The following is a 15176-nucleotide window of genomic DNA, read 5'->3' as shown; positions in this document are numbered from 1 at the left end:
TCAGTCTCACCCACATATATCTGGCCTGATCATCTCTCCGAACTATGTGTATAAGCGGTTGCAGCTCCTCCCTGAAAAGAACTGCCACCCCTCCTGATCCTCTACTACTGTGTACCGATCTCGTCCCTACTCTGCAAGCTGTCTCCCATCTGTATCCTGTCACCTGTGGCATCATCTGACCAGGGGCCTGGTGAGTCTCCGAGTAGAAGACTATATCTCTATCTCTAAAGCTGTCCTCAAAGGCACCTACATCAAGTCTGAGGGATCCATTGCAGTTCCAGGCTGCCAGCTTTAATTTGGTCCCATAGGTCTCGCACCGTCATGTAGAGCGTCGCTCCACGATGACCACCCTCCCTTCTCTATAAAATGCTATCTTACCCTTTTCTCTTGCTGCTCTAATCTCTGGCATGACTTCCTTCATATGTGCAAGCTGTGAAACACCAAGAAAAATGCCTGTATTCTTTAAAGTGGGTCGTCTCTTCAAGAACTCCTTCTTCGCCTCAATAGAAGGGAAGCGAAGTATGAGAGCTCTTTCCTTTGATGTTTCCCCGTTGCCTCCGCTTTTTTTGCCCACTCTCCAGGCTTTTGCGTGTGTCGGACTGTCAATCCCCATCAACACCATAAGCTCTTTCACCTCCTCTTCAACTTTATCCCCGTCTTTAAGGCCGGTAATCCTCACATGCAAAGCACGTGTACGTCTTTGTTGTTCCTCTTCCAAAGTCATATTAATGATTGTAGGTGTAGGGGTTGTTATCTCCTTACCTTTACCCTTCTTGGCGACCTCTATCCACTTCTCCGCTTCATCCATCTTCTTTTGCGTCTTGGTGATGACTTCCACCCATGAGGAAGTCTTTGCTTCCTGTTGCTTCTCTTCTTCCTTAATTGCCCGTACTTGTTCCTTGATAGCCTTGAGCTCTTCTATCATGGATGGCTGAATTTCACCTTCTTCAAGTCCACCATTTGCCTTGGCCTCTGCAAGCTCCCTCTGAAGAGCTGAAATTACGCCTTTGAGCGTGTTGACTTCCCCGTGAAGGTCTTTGACTTCCGCTATGAGGTCCTCCTTCTCCTCTTTCCACCGCTTACCCTCATTGAATACCATTTGGAGAAAGTTTGCTTTCTCCTTCCACCATCCCTCCATCTCTGCCTTCCATTCCTTCATTTCCTTTTCCACATTTGTTATCCTCTTGTTTGTGACCATAAAGGTCGCCTTCGTCGGGTTGCGCAAGGGTGAAGCCATGGAAGAAGTGAGAGAGAGAGAGTTATGCTGCTGCCTTGGGGGCCTGAGCAAGGGTGGGTGGGTGGGTGGGTGGGTGGGTGGAGGGAGAGCAAGGGTGGCCATTGCCAGCAGACCTGTGCGGCGTACAGCGAACAGGGCAGCAGGCGGGGGAAGCGAGCAGGGTGGCGGCAGCAAGCAGAGAGAGAGAGAGTTATGCTGCTGCCTTGGGGGCCTAAGCAAGGGTGGGTGGGGAACGGGGCCACAGGCGAAATGGGTGCAGAGGCGAAATGCTGGGCACAGGCGAAATGGCGGAAAGGGAGGCAGAGGTGGGCAGAGGCACAGGCGAAATGGCGGGGAGGGAGGCAGAAGCGAAATGCTGGACAGAGGCGAAATGGCGGAAAGGGAGGCAGAGGCGAAATGCTGGGCAGAGGCACAGGCGAGAGAGAGAGACAGCGCAGGGGGCGAACAGAGACCCTCTTGGCAGACAGGAGGCCGAGCCATGATGTACGTAGACAGAGGACCCTGACAGATTTCTTCGGCACCGGCACCGGCACCGGCACCGGCACCAGCACCAGCAACCCAGCCCACACACCTCCTGATACCTCCTCCACTGGGCCATCAGGGCACTGACCACGCTCCCAGGGAGTCACCACTGATAGAGCAGTTATCTTATGTTGTGCTCGTTGGTCACGCCCACCAGGATCCCGACCACGGCATCCTCACCATCGCCAAATAAGAGCCATTATTGCTCGGCATCGAAGGCGCCTACCTTGCTTCTACGACCTCTCCATTCTAGACCATGGTGGAGATACTTGATCTAAGGAGAGGGCAACGCTTTAACTGATCAGCAAACATGGATCTACCTAATATACATTTTTTAGTATTTTTCAATATTTTCTTCTCAGTATCATCTCGGAGTCTTACACTTCTGTTCTTATAACTGTAGGACAATCAGTTTATTGTACTTTTTAGTCTTATTTAGTTGTTCTCTTTGATGAGACACCAACTTCAGATGTACTCTTAGTTTTGGTCTCATAGGCCATTATGGCCTCTTAGAGACGTTAATATATCATTTCATTTCATTTCTCTCTCTAATTCTCCATGGTATGCAGGAGAATATCAGGAGGTTCAGGCTAGTAGTGCATATATAACTAGAATTGTTGCTTCTTATGATGCGAACCTGCTTTTTGTTGCTGGTGAGGATGGAGTGTTGTCTATTTTTGAGGTGAAGGACAGAGAGAAAGCATTGGTTGTTGGTGCCTTGAGGCGTGAAAAGGAAGCCTTTGGATGGGCCGATGAAGTCTTGATAACAAAGACCGATCTAGAAGAGATGCGAGCACATGTGCAAGAGCTAGAAGAAAAGGTTTTCTTGCCTATTATTAAAAGTAGAGAGATCATAATGAGCACGGATTTTTCATGAAGTGAAGCTAGTCACACATGTTCCTTTCAATCGTTTTTCCTACCACGGTTTTTACTTTTTGTAAAAAAAGATTGACTGTTTTTTGGGCAGGTTTCAGAGCTCAGGACTGACAACGAGTATCAGATGAGGCTCAAAGATCTCTCTCTCAATGAGAAAGTAAAGATTATCAATGACAGTTTCCAACGTCAGATTGAAGAGGCTCAAGGAAGATATGACAAGCTTCTCCAAGAGAAAAATCAAGAGGTTGGATGGATGCCTACACTAGGCATTGAACCAGTTTCATTTATTTTTTCATGTCCTTATGATATTTATGCTGTTATTTTGCATGCGCTGGTGCACAATCATGCATGTGTTTGCACACATGTACAGATACATGCTTGCTTGCAATTTTCTCGCGTGCTTTGAATTAGTCTCTATCTATGGTTGGTTCCACAATGAGATAACTTCAGAACCAACATTCACTGTTTCTGCCTCCGGTCCGTCTAAGGCATGTGGGATAGAAATTGTAGATGAGGCTTGACAATGCCATAAACATGTGGGATAGAATGTTAACATTGGATGAGGCACAAAAACAGTCTTTCTCTGTGATTTCACTCTAGATGAGGGAGTCCTAGTTGCCAAGAGGATGAGGGTGAGGCTATATAGGGTCTGTTGAAACAAGGTACATTTTTGAAATTATGTAAAAGACTGCTAGATGAAAGAGCTTTCCCCATTTTCAGGAAAACTGAATGATGCTTACATGGCATTTGTGGGATTTTATGTGTAGTTTTTTTTTTTTTGGTCATTAACAGTTTTAAAAATTTCTTGTGCTTTTTGCAGGAGCTAAATATGGAGGAGAAACAGATCCACATGGAGGAGCGACATTTACAGCAGTTAAAGGAATTAGAAGAACAGTGGCAACAAAAGATGATGGCAGAAGTTCAAAGGTGAATACTTTACACTATGCCAAACTTGGTGGGGGCCAGTGGTGTCTATTAAGGTTTGCAAGGGGTCAAATCTGCCCATGAGATCAGGAGTAATACATGGTGGGTAGGAAGGCTAATCAAGGAATCTCCACACATTACCAAGAAACTATAGAAAAGGATCGGGAAACATTTGAATCACTAGATTTTTATTGGGATGAGGGGTTATGTCATCCGCCACAAACTGATAGAGGTTACATAAATTATTGGAGGATGCGATTCGGCTATCAAATGAGATTAAAAAAAGGGACCTCTTCTGTGTTGTGGTGTCTAGCTTTGAGCATGACGTATCATGAAGGGCTTGTTGTCTGTGGGCTCACAGGTTTCAGTCCTGCAGTGCCCATCACTACTGTGCTTGTGCAGGCGGTTGGTCGTCTGAATTCCCCATTTTTCTTTGTGGCTGCTCTAGTGGTGCTCTAGTCAAGTGGCTGTCATGATTTCTATCTGGCTTTCTTGCAGGCCTCAGCGTGCGTGGATGAAGTTGGCCTTCTTTTTTCCATACCTCAAACAGCCCACAAGCCCACCCGAGATTTTGACCATTTGCAGAAATAGTTTCATTGTTGTCTCAGGCTCGTGTCTTCAGGGTATAATAGCTTTAACTTTGTCATCACACCAAATTCAGTAAGCTTCATGTGCTGGTTTACAGACTTGGCATTGCATGCCCTGTTTGTGTCAAGGCAATGGTGTCCTGATGTATGGGAAGACAAGGAGGATTCAGGTCCTTACTGATGCATGGTAATCCACTAGGTCCTTTCTGTTGCATGGTAATCCACTAGGGGGTGCCCCAATCAGTACGCTTACGACATTGACCTTGGAAGAACTGGAAAGATAAAGGGACACGGAACAACATCATAGAGAGGTTGTATTCCTATTGGGGAAAGATGCACAGTAATTATTCTGGTGACATTCTTTTGCTTTTGTAGATATTCATCACTGAGCCATGAGAAGGACATGCTGAATGAACGATGGGAGGAGCAAAATGCTGCAATGGTTGCTTCCCGTGAGCAGATAATTCAAGTAAGTATCTTCCCGTTCTTGTGGGTTTGCCTAAAATTTTGCTGCTGTATACGAAGATATTAATGAAATTAGTCTTGATGGAACTAGTATGTTCTGTAGTTTTTGGCCACGTAAGTTATACATGTGCACATATACATGCACACATCTGTTATATTTTTGTCCTCATTAGTTTACATTCCTCTCAAAATCAAGGCAGAAGAACAGTGATGGGTTGACTGCTTCCCTTAGTGTAAGAAAAAAAGAAACTGTGGTGTCTACAGCACACCTCTCATAAGGATCTTTTCACACACAGGACCCAAAGATAGTTTCACGAGACGAGAGAATGTAATGATAAGATCTTTACTACCAATGGCCTGGGAAACCTTTAGACTTCCCAAACAAGAAGGTATATTGGGTATCAATGACCTTGATATGCAGGGTATCATTGGCCTCAGTATGCAGTGTAAAGGCCTGCTAATTATGGGATCCCTATTAGGTGGAATGATTTTTTAGTTGACATGGGCCATCATCTTGGAGTGAGCGGGTACTAGAAATGGTCTAAGAGGCTCTCCCCATACAATCAGTTACTTCTTCACAATGCATACAAGATACATCCTCTAGTCTAGTAGCAAGGCCCCATACCAATTCAAAGAAAACTGAAGTATTGATAGTTTCTAAACAAAAAAGCCACAACAGAGTGAAATGGTGGTTTGACACATGGAAAAAAGCAGGTGCAAAAGATGGGGACTCCACCTGCCATGTGTGGCTGGGTAGACTCTAGAGTGCCCGTTATTGCATGTGAAAGTGGGAATATCAATGAGAAAAGTGCGTGTGAGTTTTATCCCATATGCACAGGGATTGTGAAGGGCCTTGGTGACACGAAAATGTATAAAAAGGGGTTTTTCCCACTCATTTGAAATAATGGAAAGTAGTCCCCCGTTTGTTACACTTTGCACTTCCTTCATTAGCATTCAATTCAGTACAGGTGTAGCTGTTTTTGGCGATCCTGCTGGGGAGAGGTTGAGTTTCCATCACTCCCCCTCCCTAGATCTAGAGCCTAGGGTTAGGCTTTGCATGTTCTAACTTGCTGTTTCTTTGATAGTGTTTGGGTCTCCATCACTCTAGTGTATTTTTCTGTGCTTGCTCTATGGCTAGGGTTTACTGTGTTTTTTTCTGTGCTGCTCTATGGCTAGGGTTTACTGTTTTTTTTTCTGTTTCTAGGGTTTTGTCTTAAATATGGAGAGTTTGTGCAGATTTAGGGTTTCATCACCAATGTGAAGGAACGTCTGAGTAACTGTGGCTCACGTTCTGCAAGACAGATACCGTGCTTCTCTGCTTGTCTAGGGTTTCGTCCCCAATGTGGAGGGGAATGGCTACTGTGCTGCTGTTTGGTGACTGCTCGCAGTGTGCTGCCATTGGGCTGCTCCCAGGTTGACCCTTGCCTCTATCTATCTTCTCGCCTTCCCTCTATTTGAGTCTTCTACTGTTGGCGCCACATCTACATTCATTGCCTCTGAACACCTTTGCCCTTCTACCAGCTATCGCCTCTTACCCCCTGTTTCCCCCTTATCGCCCCCCTTCACCCCTTTTAGCAGGCATCACCTCCCTATCACGGCCTTGACCTTTTCTACTGCCTCTATTGCCTCCTTTACAACTGCATATCGCCTCTTCTATACCCTTCCCACTTCCAGGAGCATCTGCGTGTTTGTGGCAAACAATTACTTCTGCACCATGTCAACTTGGGCATGCTCACAATGGGGCAGCCAGATGCAAGAGCCATGCTGCAGCTGATGGCAAGGCTGTACATACGCGTAGAACATGGGGAGGATGCAAGCAACAGGGCCGTGTCTTCTCGGCAAGTTTGGGCATTCTTGCTAAACGGCCAGCTGTGACCATACTTTTAACACTCTCTTTGGTTCACCTTATTTGCCCCAATTTGATGATTCGCAAACACAAGGAAATGAAGATGATACCATTCAAGATTGTGAAGGCTAAGAATGAAGATGCTTGGTGGAGTGTTTGTTTTGCAAAAGATGCAGGTCACATCAGAAGGTTATGTAGGTAGAACATTTCGTGAAGCTGCTTTTACTGTGCGGGCATTATTTCAATAATGCACAAGAAGCAGCAAAGAAAGTTCAAGAAGGAATGCAAGTCTTAAGGTCTTGAGCATCATCGATGATCCAACTGGAGCAGATTTATTTTATAGCCCAGAAAGGAAGCAGGGTGTGAATGCGTGTATGACATTGGCAGGGGTATATTTGATGTGGTGCTTGTGGTTGTGGCTTCTCCGTCTGAGTCCGAGCAGCAGCACAAGGTCACTATAGATCCTTCCCTTACATCATGTGGAGGAGTTCATGACTGTCTCTCGAATGACACCACCTTCTCTTCACCTCTTGGGCATGTTTCCATGTGAACATATATGTAGCTTTTCATTTGCGTGTATAAGGTTTGCTGGTTATGTGAATGGGCTTTCACCCAAAAGTAACACATTTATGTAAGAGAAGGTCGTAGGAGCCATGAGCTTAGGAACCAAGGGAGCAGAGGGTTCGACCTGCCCTTGGTGCATTAGGGAGAAGATGGCTTTTTAACATGAGTACTCAAGCATGACTCCACCTAGATTGGATGCTTCCTCATGCTTAGATGATTGATAATGGTTAGCTTTGTATTGGGTTTGTGGAACTATGTGTGGACCTACACATGTTTGAATAGGTCATGTTCTTGTTTTCATGTTCATTCACTGAGACGTACGTGTTGTCAGATAGATGCAGATATGCTCCCTGCCTGTTATAGGCACATCATGGTCAGGCCCGAGTGCCACTTCTCCCTCCTTTCGTTTACAGAGAGAAGATTACCTATCTATTGCGGACAGAAGACTGAATGACGTCCCGGCAAAAAAACATTGGGGACGTTGATTTCTTATTACCTGGGGAACTGCAGCCGGGTAGAGTCCCCTTTGTTATTCATGTGAAAGTGGGAATAGCAATGAGAAGAGTGCATGCGAGTTATAATTTATGCAAAGGGATTGTTAAGGGCCTTGGTGCCATGAAAATGCATAAAAAGGGGTTTCTCCTACTCATTTGAAATAAAGGAAAATATTCCCGTTTGTTACACTTTGGACTTCCTTTATTGGCATTCAATTCAGCTACATGCATATGATGTATATAGGTGATGGTTTGAAAAAGTGCATCTATGACCAAGGGGGAAACACAACCAAGATAATTTCATGCAGCACTGATTGCTTACGCTGGATCGTGCATGAAAGCATCATCACCTGAAGTGTCTTTGACCTCCAATTCTCCTCTCCTAGATCTGCCCCCGAGAAAGGGGCATTGTACATAATTGCTGGTGCATGAAAGTGTCAAAAAGCCAACACTTGGTTCGAGGTTCTCGGAAGTGGGTCAGGAAGCATTGCCTCTCCATCCTCTCGTCAAGCAAGCCTATGTGGCTGATCTCATGGAAAACATTAGGCCTGTGGTGAGTGTCCTCCCTGTTGCGGAGATGCTTGCTAAAAGACGGATAGCTGGAGCCACCTGCTGTAGATGTGGAGCTCGGTCTGAAACTGTTCCACATTTGTTATGGCATTGTTTGAAGACAAGAGAGTTTCTTCGAAGATTGGCTGATGATATCTCAGGTCGCTTCCCTGGCAAGCGATATGGCAAGCATTTCTGGATATTTGTGCCCAACTCTCCTGATTTTTATGTCTTCTTCCTATGGACTAGATATTGGTCTTTATGGACAATATGGAAGATGAGAAACAATGTTCTCAACCCGAGAAAGGAAAAAAGCTGAGACATGTACACATGCATCTCCTTCACACTCATTCTTTGGTTCTGAAGAAGCCTCCTCCTTGGACTACTCCTTCAATTGTACAATATCCTCCTGTCCAAAAGTCTGGAAAAACTGCCTCCTCTAGAGAACACTCTCGATCTATCCCCCTCTGAAACTCTACTTATAGAGCTGGCTTCCAAAAACCCACATATGCTTGCCGGTGAAGGAATTAAAACAGAAACCCACAGCTTCCCGGAACTGTTGCATTAGCATTGTAACCGCTAGTACATTCAGGCACTAGTATGCTTAGACCAACATTTCCTTGCCTACTGGGTGCCAATGTTTTGTCCTCCCTATGGACACCTCCTTGTGCAGCATACTTTTTTTTGTGAAAACTCTGCTTCTATTAACAATGATTTAAAAATCATGTCCTCCAACTGTAAGCAGTCATGGAGGGATTTTCACAAATTCATCTTAAACTAAGCATATGCCTGTATAGGTGTGTGTTCATTGCATCAAGCTATAGGCTCGAACAGAGGAAGCTTCCGGCTTGTTCTCTGATGGAAAGTGTTCACAATTGTCGTTTGTCCTAGGTGGAGAATCTTTGACTTCAGTTGCAATTGCTTCAGTTTTTGGGCTAGTATAGGGGGACTCTTCTCACTTTTTGTTTGCATTGGTGGGAGTATCTTTAGTATCTGATGTGATGGAGGCACCATAGGAGGACGTATCACTAGATTTGTCTTCATCTTGGGAGGACATGCTAGTTGGTGTCTTCACAGTGCACAGATTTCTTGGAGACTGTACCAACAACAGTTGGAGTTTTTACTTCGGTGTATCAGAGGATGTATTACTTGGAGTATATTCCATAGGACAATGGTGGTCTAGATATATGAGTGTCGAGCAGAACTGGTGGATACAGATTTGGTGCAACTCTATTGAGGAGTATTTTTCTTGGTTCTCTACGTTCTTCCTTTGGAATGCATAGGATTTGGTGCAAGCACGTATTATGATCCATCCGAGTCAATGCATTAGTAGTTGAAGTGTGGATAGGGGGGTGTGGCAAGGCCATTCTGTGGAATGTTCTCCCCATGGGCTACCGGAGGAGCAGCGGCATGCAATGTTTCTTCATGGATGGTTTGACAAACAGAAGGGCTGGATCAAGCGAGACTTGGTCATCTGCAGGCCTCTTTGCATGTCTTTGTTTTACACTGAGAGAGGAGCTTGAGTAATGATCTAAATCGTGGGGAGGCATTGGATGCAAAGTGGTCTCGCAGTGTTTGAGATCTTGGGTATTGTGAATGTGCCTTGCTTGGATCTTTTCCTTCTATGCGGAGAAGGCACTTTATGTGGACACCATGCAGCTGAGGACAACTGCAATGCAAGTGGGGGAGAATGTGACACCTCACCTATGGTACACATGGATAGCGTTGACATTGTCAATTTTCTAGCCAATAGGTTTTCCCTTAATCTTGGAATGACCAAGGATAGAGCACGGCGGCCTATTAAGCAAGTGACACCTTTTCAGCTCTTGGTAGGACAATTGGACAGAATGGCAAAGGAAGAAGTCCTTCGTAGGTGTGTCTTGGAATCCGAATATACAATAGGCCACCAACACATCAAATGGCTGACCAACGATCCTCTTGTAGTTGCCATTTTCATTGCCCGAGGAAGCAACAAGTGGGGTTTTGAACCCTGGACCTCCATGTCCTAGACAAACACCTTCACCACTTGAGCTATCACCTCATTGGCAACGAGAGTATACCATTTGCTTGAGTGCCCTCAGTGGCTCAAAGAGTAAATATATGATCCAGAGTAGAGTAGTTTATCCTACGAAGGGCTGATTTCCGCACATATCCAAATACATTGGTGGGTGGTTCTTGCCGAGGGCTTTGATAAGTCCTATGTGTAGAAGACAATGTCTCTCTTGTTGTGGGTCTCGACAAAGCCGCTCGGGTTGGACCATAAGGTTCCATAGCAGTTCCATGTGGCCATGTGGAGCACATCTACGGTCTCATAGACATCACATCATCATGCGGGGCACCGCCGAGTAATGATGACAGAGTGTCTCTATAGATGGCGCATTTTCTTGCCTTTCCAAGGGCAAGGAGGTGCTCGGGAAAAGGGAGGGGATGGGCTGTACTAGGGTTGGTAGAGGCATCAAAGGCATTTGGTACGAGGTGGGTATGGTACATGCCCCGAAAGTCTCATATTTTTAAGAGATGTTAGAGGCATCTGTTATATTGTATTATATTATATTGTATTGTATTGTACTGTATGTATGTATGTATGTATGTATGTATAGTGATAGATGGCAAGCTTAGGCATGATGGATTATGGAAGGGAGAGAGAGAGAGAAATGAAATGATATATTAACGTCTTCAGAAGGCCAAAATGACCTATGAGACCAAAAAGGTTACAACAATTGGTGGATCTGATACAATGTCTGTGTAAGGAAAGCTAAAAACAACTAAACAACTAACTGAAACTGAAACAACTATGAGGAAAAGTACGGTACTAGGAGCTCCTAATGGATAACATCTAAGAGGCCATAGTGGCCTATGAGACCAAAACTGAGAATACATCTGAAGTTGGTGTCTCATCAAAGAGAACAACTAAATGAGACAAAAAAGTACAATAAACTGATTGTCCTACAGCTATAAGAACAGAACTGTAAGACTCCGAGATGATACTGAGTAGAAAATACTGCAAAATACTGAAAAATGTATATCAGGTAGATCCATGTATGCTGATCAGTTGAAGTGTTGCCCTTTCCTTAGATCAAGTATCTCCGCCATGGGGCTGTCTAGAATGGAGAGGTCGTAGAAGCGAGGTAGGCGCCTCCGATGCCGAACAATAATGGCTCTGATCTGGCGATGGTGAGGATGCTGTGGTCCTAGTGGGCGTGGCCACGAGCACGACATAAGATAAGTGCTCTCGGTGCCCTGATGGCCCAATGGAGGAGGTATTAGGAGGTGTGTGGGATGGGTTGCCGGTGCTGGTGCCGGTGCCGAAGAAATCTGTCAAGGTCCTCTGTCTAGGTACATCATGGCTCGGCCTCCTGTCTGCCAAGAGGGTCTCTGTGTGTCTCCTGAGCTCAATAGAAACAATCCCAGGCATATCTCTGATCCTCAAACTCCATGACCCTGCGTAACGGCCCAAAACCCTCTCGGAAGAGGCAGTGATATCTCCCTCGGATCTCATAATAGACTGTACATCGGCAAATGTAGCGTTCCTCTGTCTCTACCTCCTGGTAGCATAGCTGACAAATGCGGTCATCCAAGATCTGATGCACATATCGCCTTGTCTCAATCCGCAGCTGGTGTGATGAGGTTCGGATCTGTCCAATGGCACAATGTATCCAATGTGATAGGTGTACATCCATGTACGTCGGGTGGGTGATAAAATCATCTGGTGAGGTGTGTAGAAAATGGCTCTTGTAATGAGCCATTTTCGTGCCCCCAAGAGCTCAAGGAGGCTAGTCCATGTCCTCTCTGTGTCCACTCTAATGATATCCATCCTGATCACGTGGTTTTGCTCATAGCGGGTGAGATCCAAAAATGGACAATCCAGACTGTACTGAAAGGGTGGTAGTGCCTCTATCCGCAAACCATGCAGGTCAAACCATGATCTCATCTGAGCGTACCAACAATGAGTATCTCCATCCTCTGCCAACTGTATGGATCAGGTCAATGCCAATTGGGAGTACCAATGCTGAGGGAGCTCCCATAGCCGCTGTAAAAAGGTAACTGCCTGGAATAGGGCCTCGGTTACTACTGGTGGGGCACCCAGCTCAGCCCGAACAATCTCATGTGGTACTACTGATTTGCTCCGAATCATGCGGGCAATCATCATAATCATTGGTCTCTCCATTTGCCTCCATCCCTCATCTGTCCCTCTCTGAGATTTGTGATGTATACTAGGCCCCCAAATTGGAGCTCCGTACAGGAGGGTCGGTGTGACAAGTGTATCAAATAGCCACAATTTGGTGCATGGCTCCTGAAACTGTATGTGTGCACACTGCCTCTCAAGTTTCCCAAGGCTGCATGCCCTCTAGGTAATCTAGCTGCTGCTGCCTCCTTCACGGAGAAACGCGAACGTGTGAAAGTAACTCCCAAGTAGACATATGACCTGACGTACTCTACCGGCTCCCCTCGGAAAGTGAACTGAGGCTCTCATCTCGTCACCCATGCCTGTGTGGTGTTAAACACCATAACCTTGGTTTTCCCAAGGTTCACTATCAGATCTCTATCTGCAGAGAAAGCCTGTAATGCATCCAGGTGTCTCTGTAATCCCTCCGGAGAGTGTGAGATTAGAACAATATCATCAACATATAACAAGATTGGTATCAACACTCCTGCCAAGCATGTCCCTGGGCCTCCCAATCTCTCTACATAATCAGAGACCGCATCAATGTACAGTCCAAAGAGGGTGGGCGATAGCGGGCATCCCTGCTTTACCCCTATCGTGCTGGTCACCCTATCAGATAGTCCGCTTGGGGCTTGGACTCTGCATGTCAGAGACTCATACAAAGCATATATCCCCCGTTGCATATCCTCGGGTACCTTAATGTCATGCAATCTGTGCATAAGCCTGGCACGTGGTACAGTATCGAAGGCTTTGCGGAAGTCCACAAAGCAACAGTATATCCTTCTCTTCTGTGCTTTGCCCTCTTCAATAAGTGCCCGAAGTGTCAGTATGTGATCCAAGGTAGTAAATCCTCTCTTGCAGCCAGCCTGTCCATGTGCTCGATGACCATGCCTCTCTGCCCATCGGCTCAGCTCCGACTCCAATATAGAGCCATATAAGTTGGTCAAGTAATGACCAATCATGATCGTCCTGTAGTTGCCTGGTACCATGGGGTCCCCATTTTTAAAGAGTGGTACAATGATATGCTCTGTCCAGCTTGTCGGGAAACCCTCACAAATGGCACGATTAAACACATGTACGATGAGCGGAGCCAAAGTGTCTTGTGCATATGAGAAGTGCTCTCCAAGTAGCCCATCGCAGTTCCATTCTGTAAGCTGTCTATCGCATCTAGCACCATCCGCATAGTAGAAAAGGTAGTGCTAGCCGGTCTAGCTAAAACCGGCCTCTGATAGAAAACCAGAGTGCGGTAGATTAGCAATCACCCGACCACTTGTAGTCTAGATGTGAAAACAAAGCAGATTGGAGCTAGAGTGCCCAAATCTGAAAACACAGCGACACCTGTTGGCCCCAAAGCTTGGCGCCCCTTGCGGTATTTCTTTATTCAATTATAATAAAATGAATGGCTGAGTACAACACAAAGATCAGCCAAGAGTTTACACCTGTAAGTCCAATCTGACGGCCCATAAATCCTTCTCAGCACAGAGGATCTATGCACACAGATCTGTGTCTCTAAATAACACACTGTGCCTCCCTCTGATCAGCCAAGATCACTAAGTAGGCCAGCCATGGGCATACATCTGGCATAACTCAAGTGCATGATACATCATCTCAGCTCAAACATACATGTGCTGTCCAAACTCTGTCTCAACCCTTGTCAATTTGCCATACGCCTCCTCTCACAAGGGGCCAGATAACTCATATCTGCAACAGACATCAAGCAGTAGAAAGAGAGATAGATGAACAGAAACAAGGCTTACCAAGTTCAGCTCGTGAAACAGCACTGGAGGAAGCAACAGCACCAATCTGTACTTGCAGGCACTTGTATCCACAACCCTGCTTCACACATGTGCTTGTACTTGCCTGTATCCTCCTCCTGATGTTCACTCTTATGCTGTCCTTGAAAATACAGATCTGAAAATCAGCATTGTACCCGTCTGTACCACCTCGGGATACGTGCCAGGAGTTGTACTTGCACAAACAGTCGGCTGTCCTGATTCTGGTCGCCTGAATCTGAGTAACCAGGCCTATCCAGCACCTGTCTACACCCCTGCAGCAACTGCACTTGCTGTACCTGGCTGCCCGTACACTGTACGGCAGCCGTACAGTACAGTACTTGCTGAAAACCTGACTGTAGAGCCTGTACAGGTCCTGTGCGCAGCCAGTCCAGTAGAGAAGAAGAACACTTGCAGTAGATTTCAGCAGCAGCCTGTACTTGCAGTCGTACAGTGCTGTACGGACTGCACATGTGGGAAAGTACAGCTGATTAAGCAGAAGAAAACAGCAGCAAACACACAGAAATCAGCAGCCGCCTCCTTCCTTGTGCTTTTCCACGCTTGAGAATCCCTTTTGCTCCACGACTCCCCAAAAGGGAAGAGAGAGAGAGAGAAGAGAGAGAAACTCTCCATAAGTGGCCCTCTTCCCAAAAATAATCCCTAGGGCCCCAAACTTTAATAAGTTCCCTAGGGCCACTAAGGCCTAGGGGCAAACTTTAATAAACATTAAAGTTTAATGTTTCTAGTTTCCCCCTTCACACCTAGGGATGTCCACACATCTTAAACTCTGTCCGGGCACCCCCCATGTGAATCATAAAATATTCTGACTCTGCAACCACCATGCCCACACTTGTACTGTTCCATTTTCACAGGGCCATGACATACCCCCCTCTTGAAAAATGGCAAGCGTCCTCGATTGCATTCTGGTGATGCATCAAAATATCCAAAGTGAAATATACAATATGGTAGGATCAGCGTCCCAATCTCTCTAAGCCATACACATGTATCAACATTCACTGCAAACCAATGGCATAGTAATAGTCCAAGTTGTATACCACTGTGAACCATACATATCCACGAAAATCTCATGTGACTAGTACACATATATCATAGAAGTCCGATAAACAGATGTACTGTCAGCCTCAGTACCTTCGGGTGAGATAAAAACTGCACCA

General features: G+C 45.8%; 1 protein-coding gene across 3 annotated transcripts in view; it reads left to right on the top strand.

Annotated features, from left to right (window-relative positions):
* Positions 1-15176, top strand: part of LOC147636709 (uncharacterized) — a 211083-nt gene that overhangs the window by 166233 nt on the left and 29674 nt on the right. For all 3 annotated transcript variants that reach the window (XM_086800191.1, XM_086800193.1, XM_086800192.1), the window contains 4 exons: positions 2329-2579; positions 2727-2879; positions 3456-3562; positions 4522-4615. In XM_086800191.1, coding sequence (XP_086656317.1) covers positions 2329-2579; positions 2727-2879; positions 3456-3562; positions 4522-4615 — 605 coding nt within the window. The remainder of the gene's footprint in view (positions 1-2328; positions 2580-2726; positions 2880-3455; positions 3563-4521; positions 4616-15176) is intronic.

Source organism: Cibotium barometz, chromosome 7 (genome assembly GCF_041138505.1).
Source record: "Cibotium barometz isolate CiBa-2024 chromosome 7, ASM4113850v1, whole genome shotgun sequence".
Classification (NCBI taxonomy): domain Eukaryota; kingdom Viridiplantae; phylum Streptophyta; class Polypodiopsida; order Cyatheales; family Cibotiaceae; genus Cibotium; species Cibotium barometz.
This window is presented reverse-complemented; position numbering and strand designations above follow the sequence as displayed.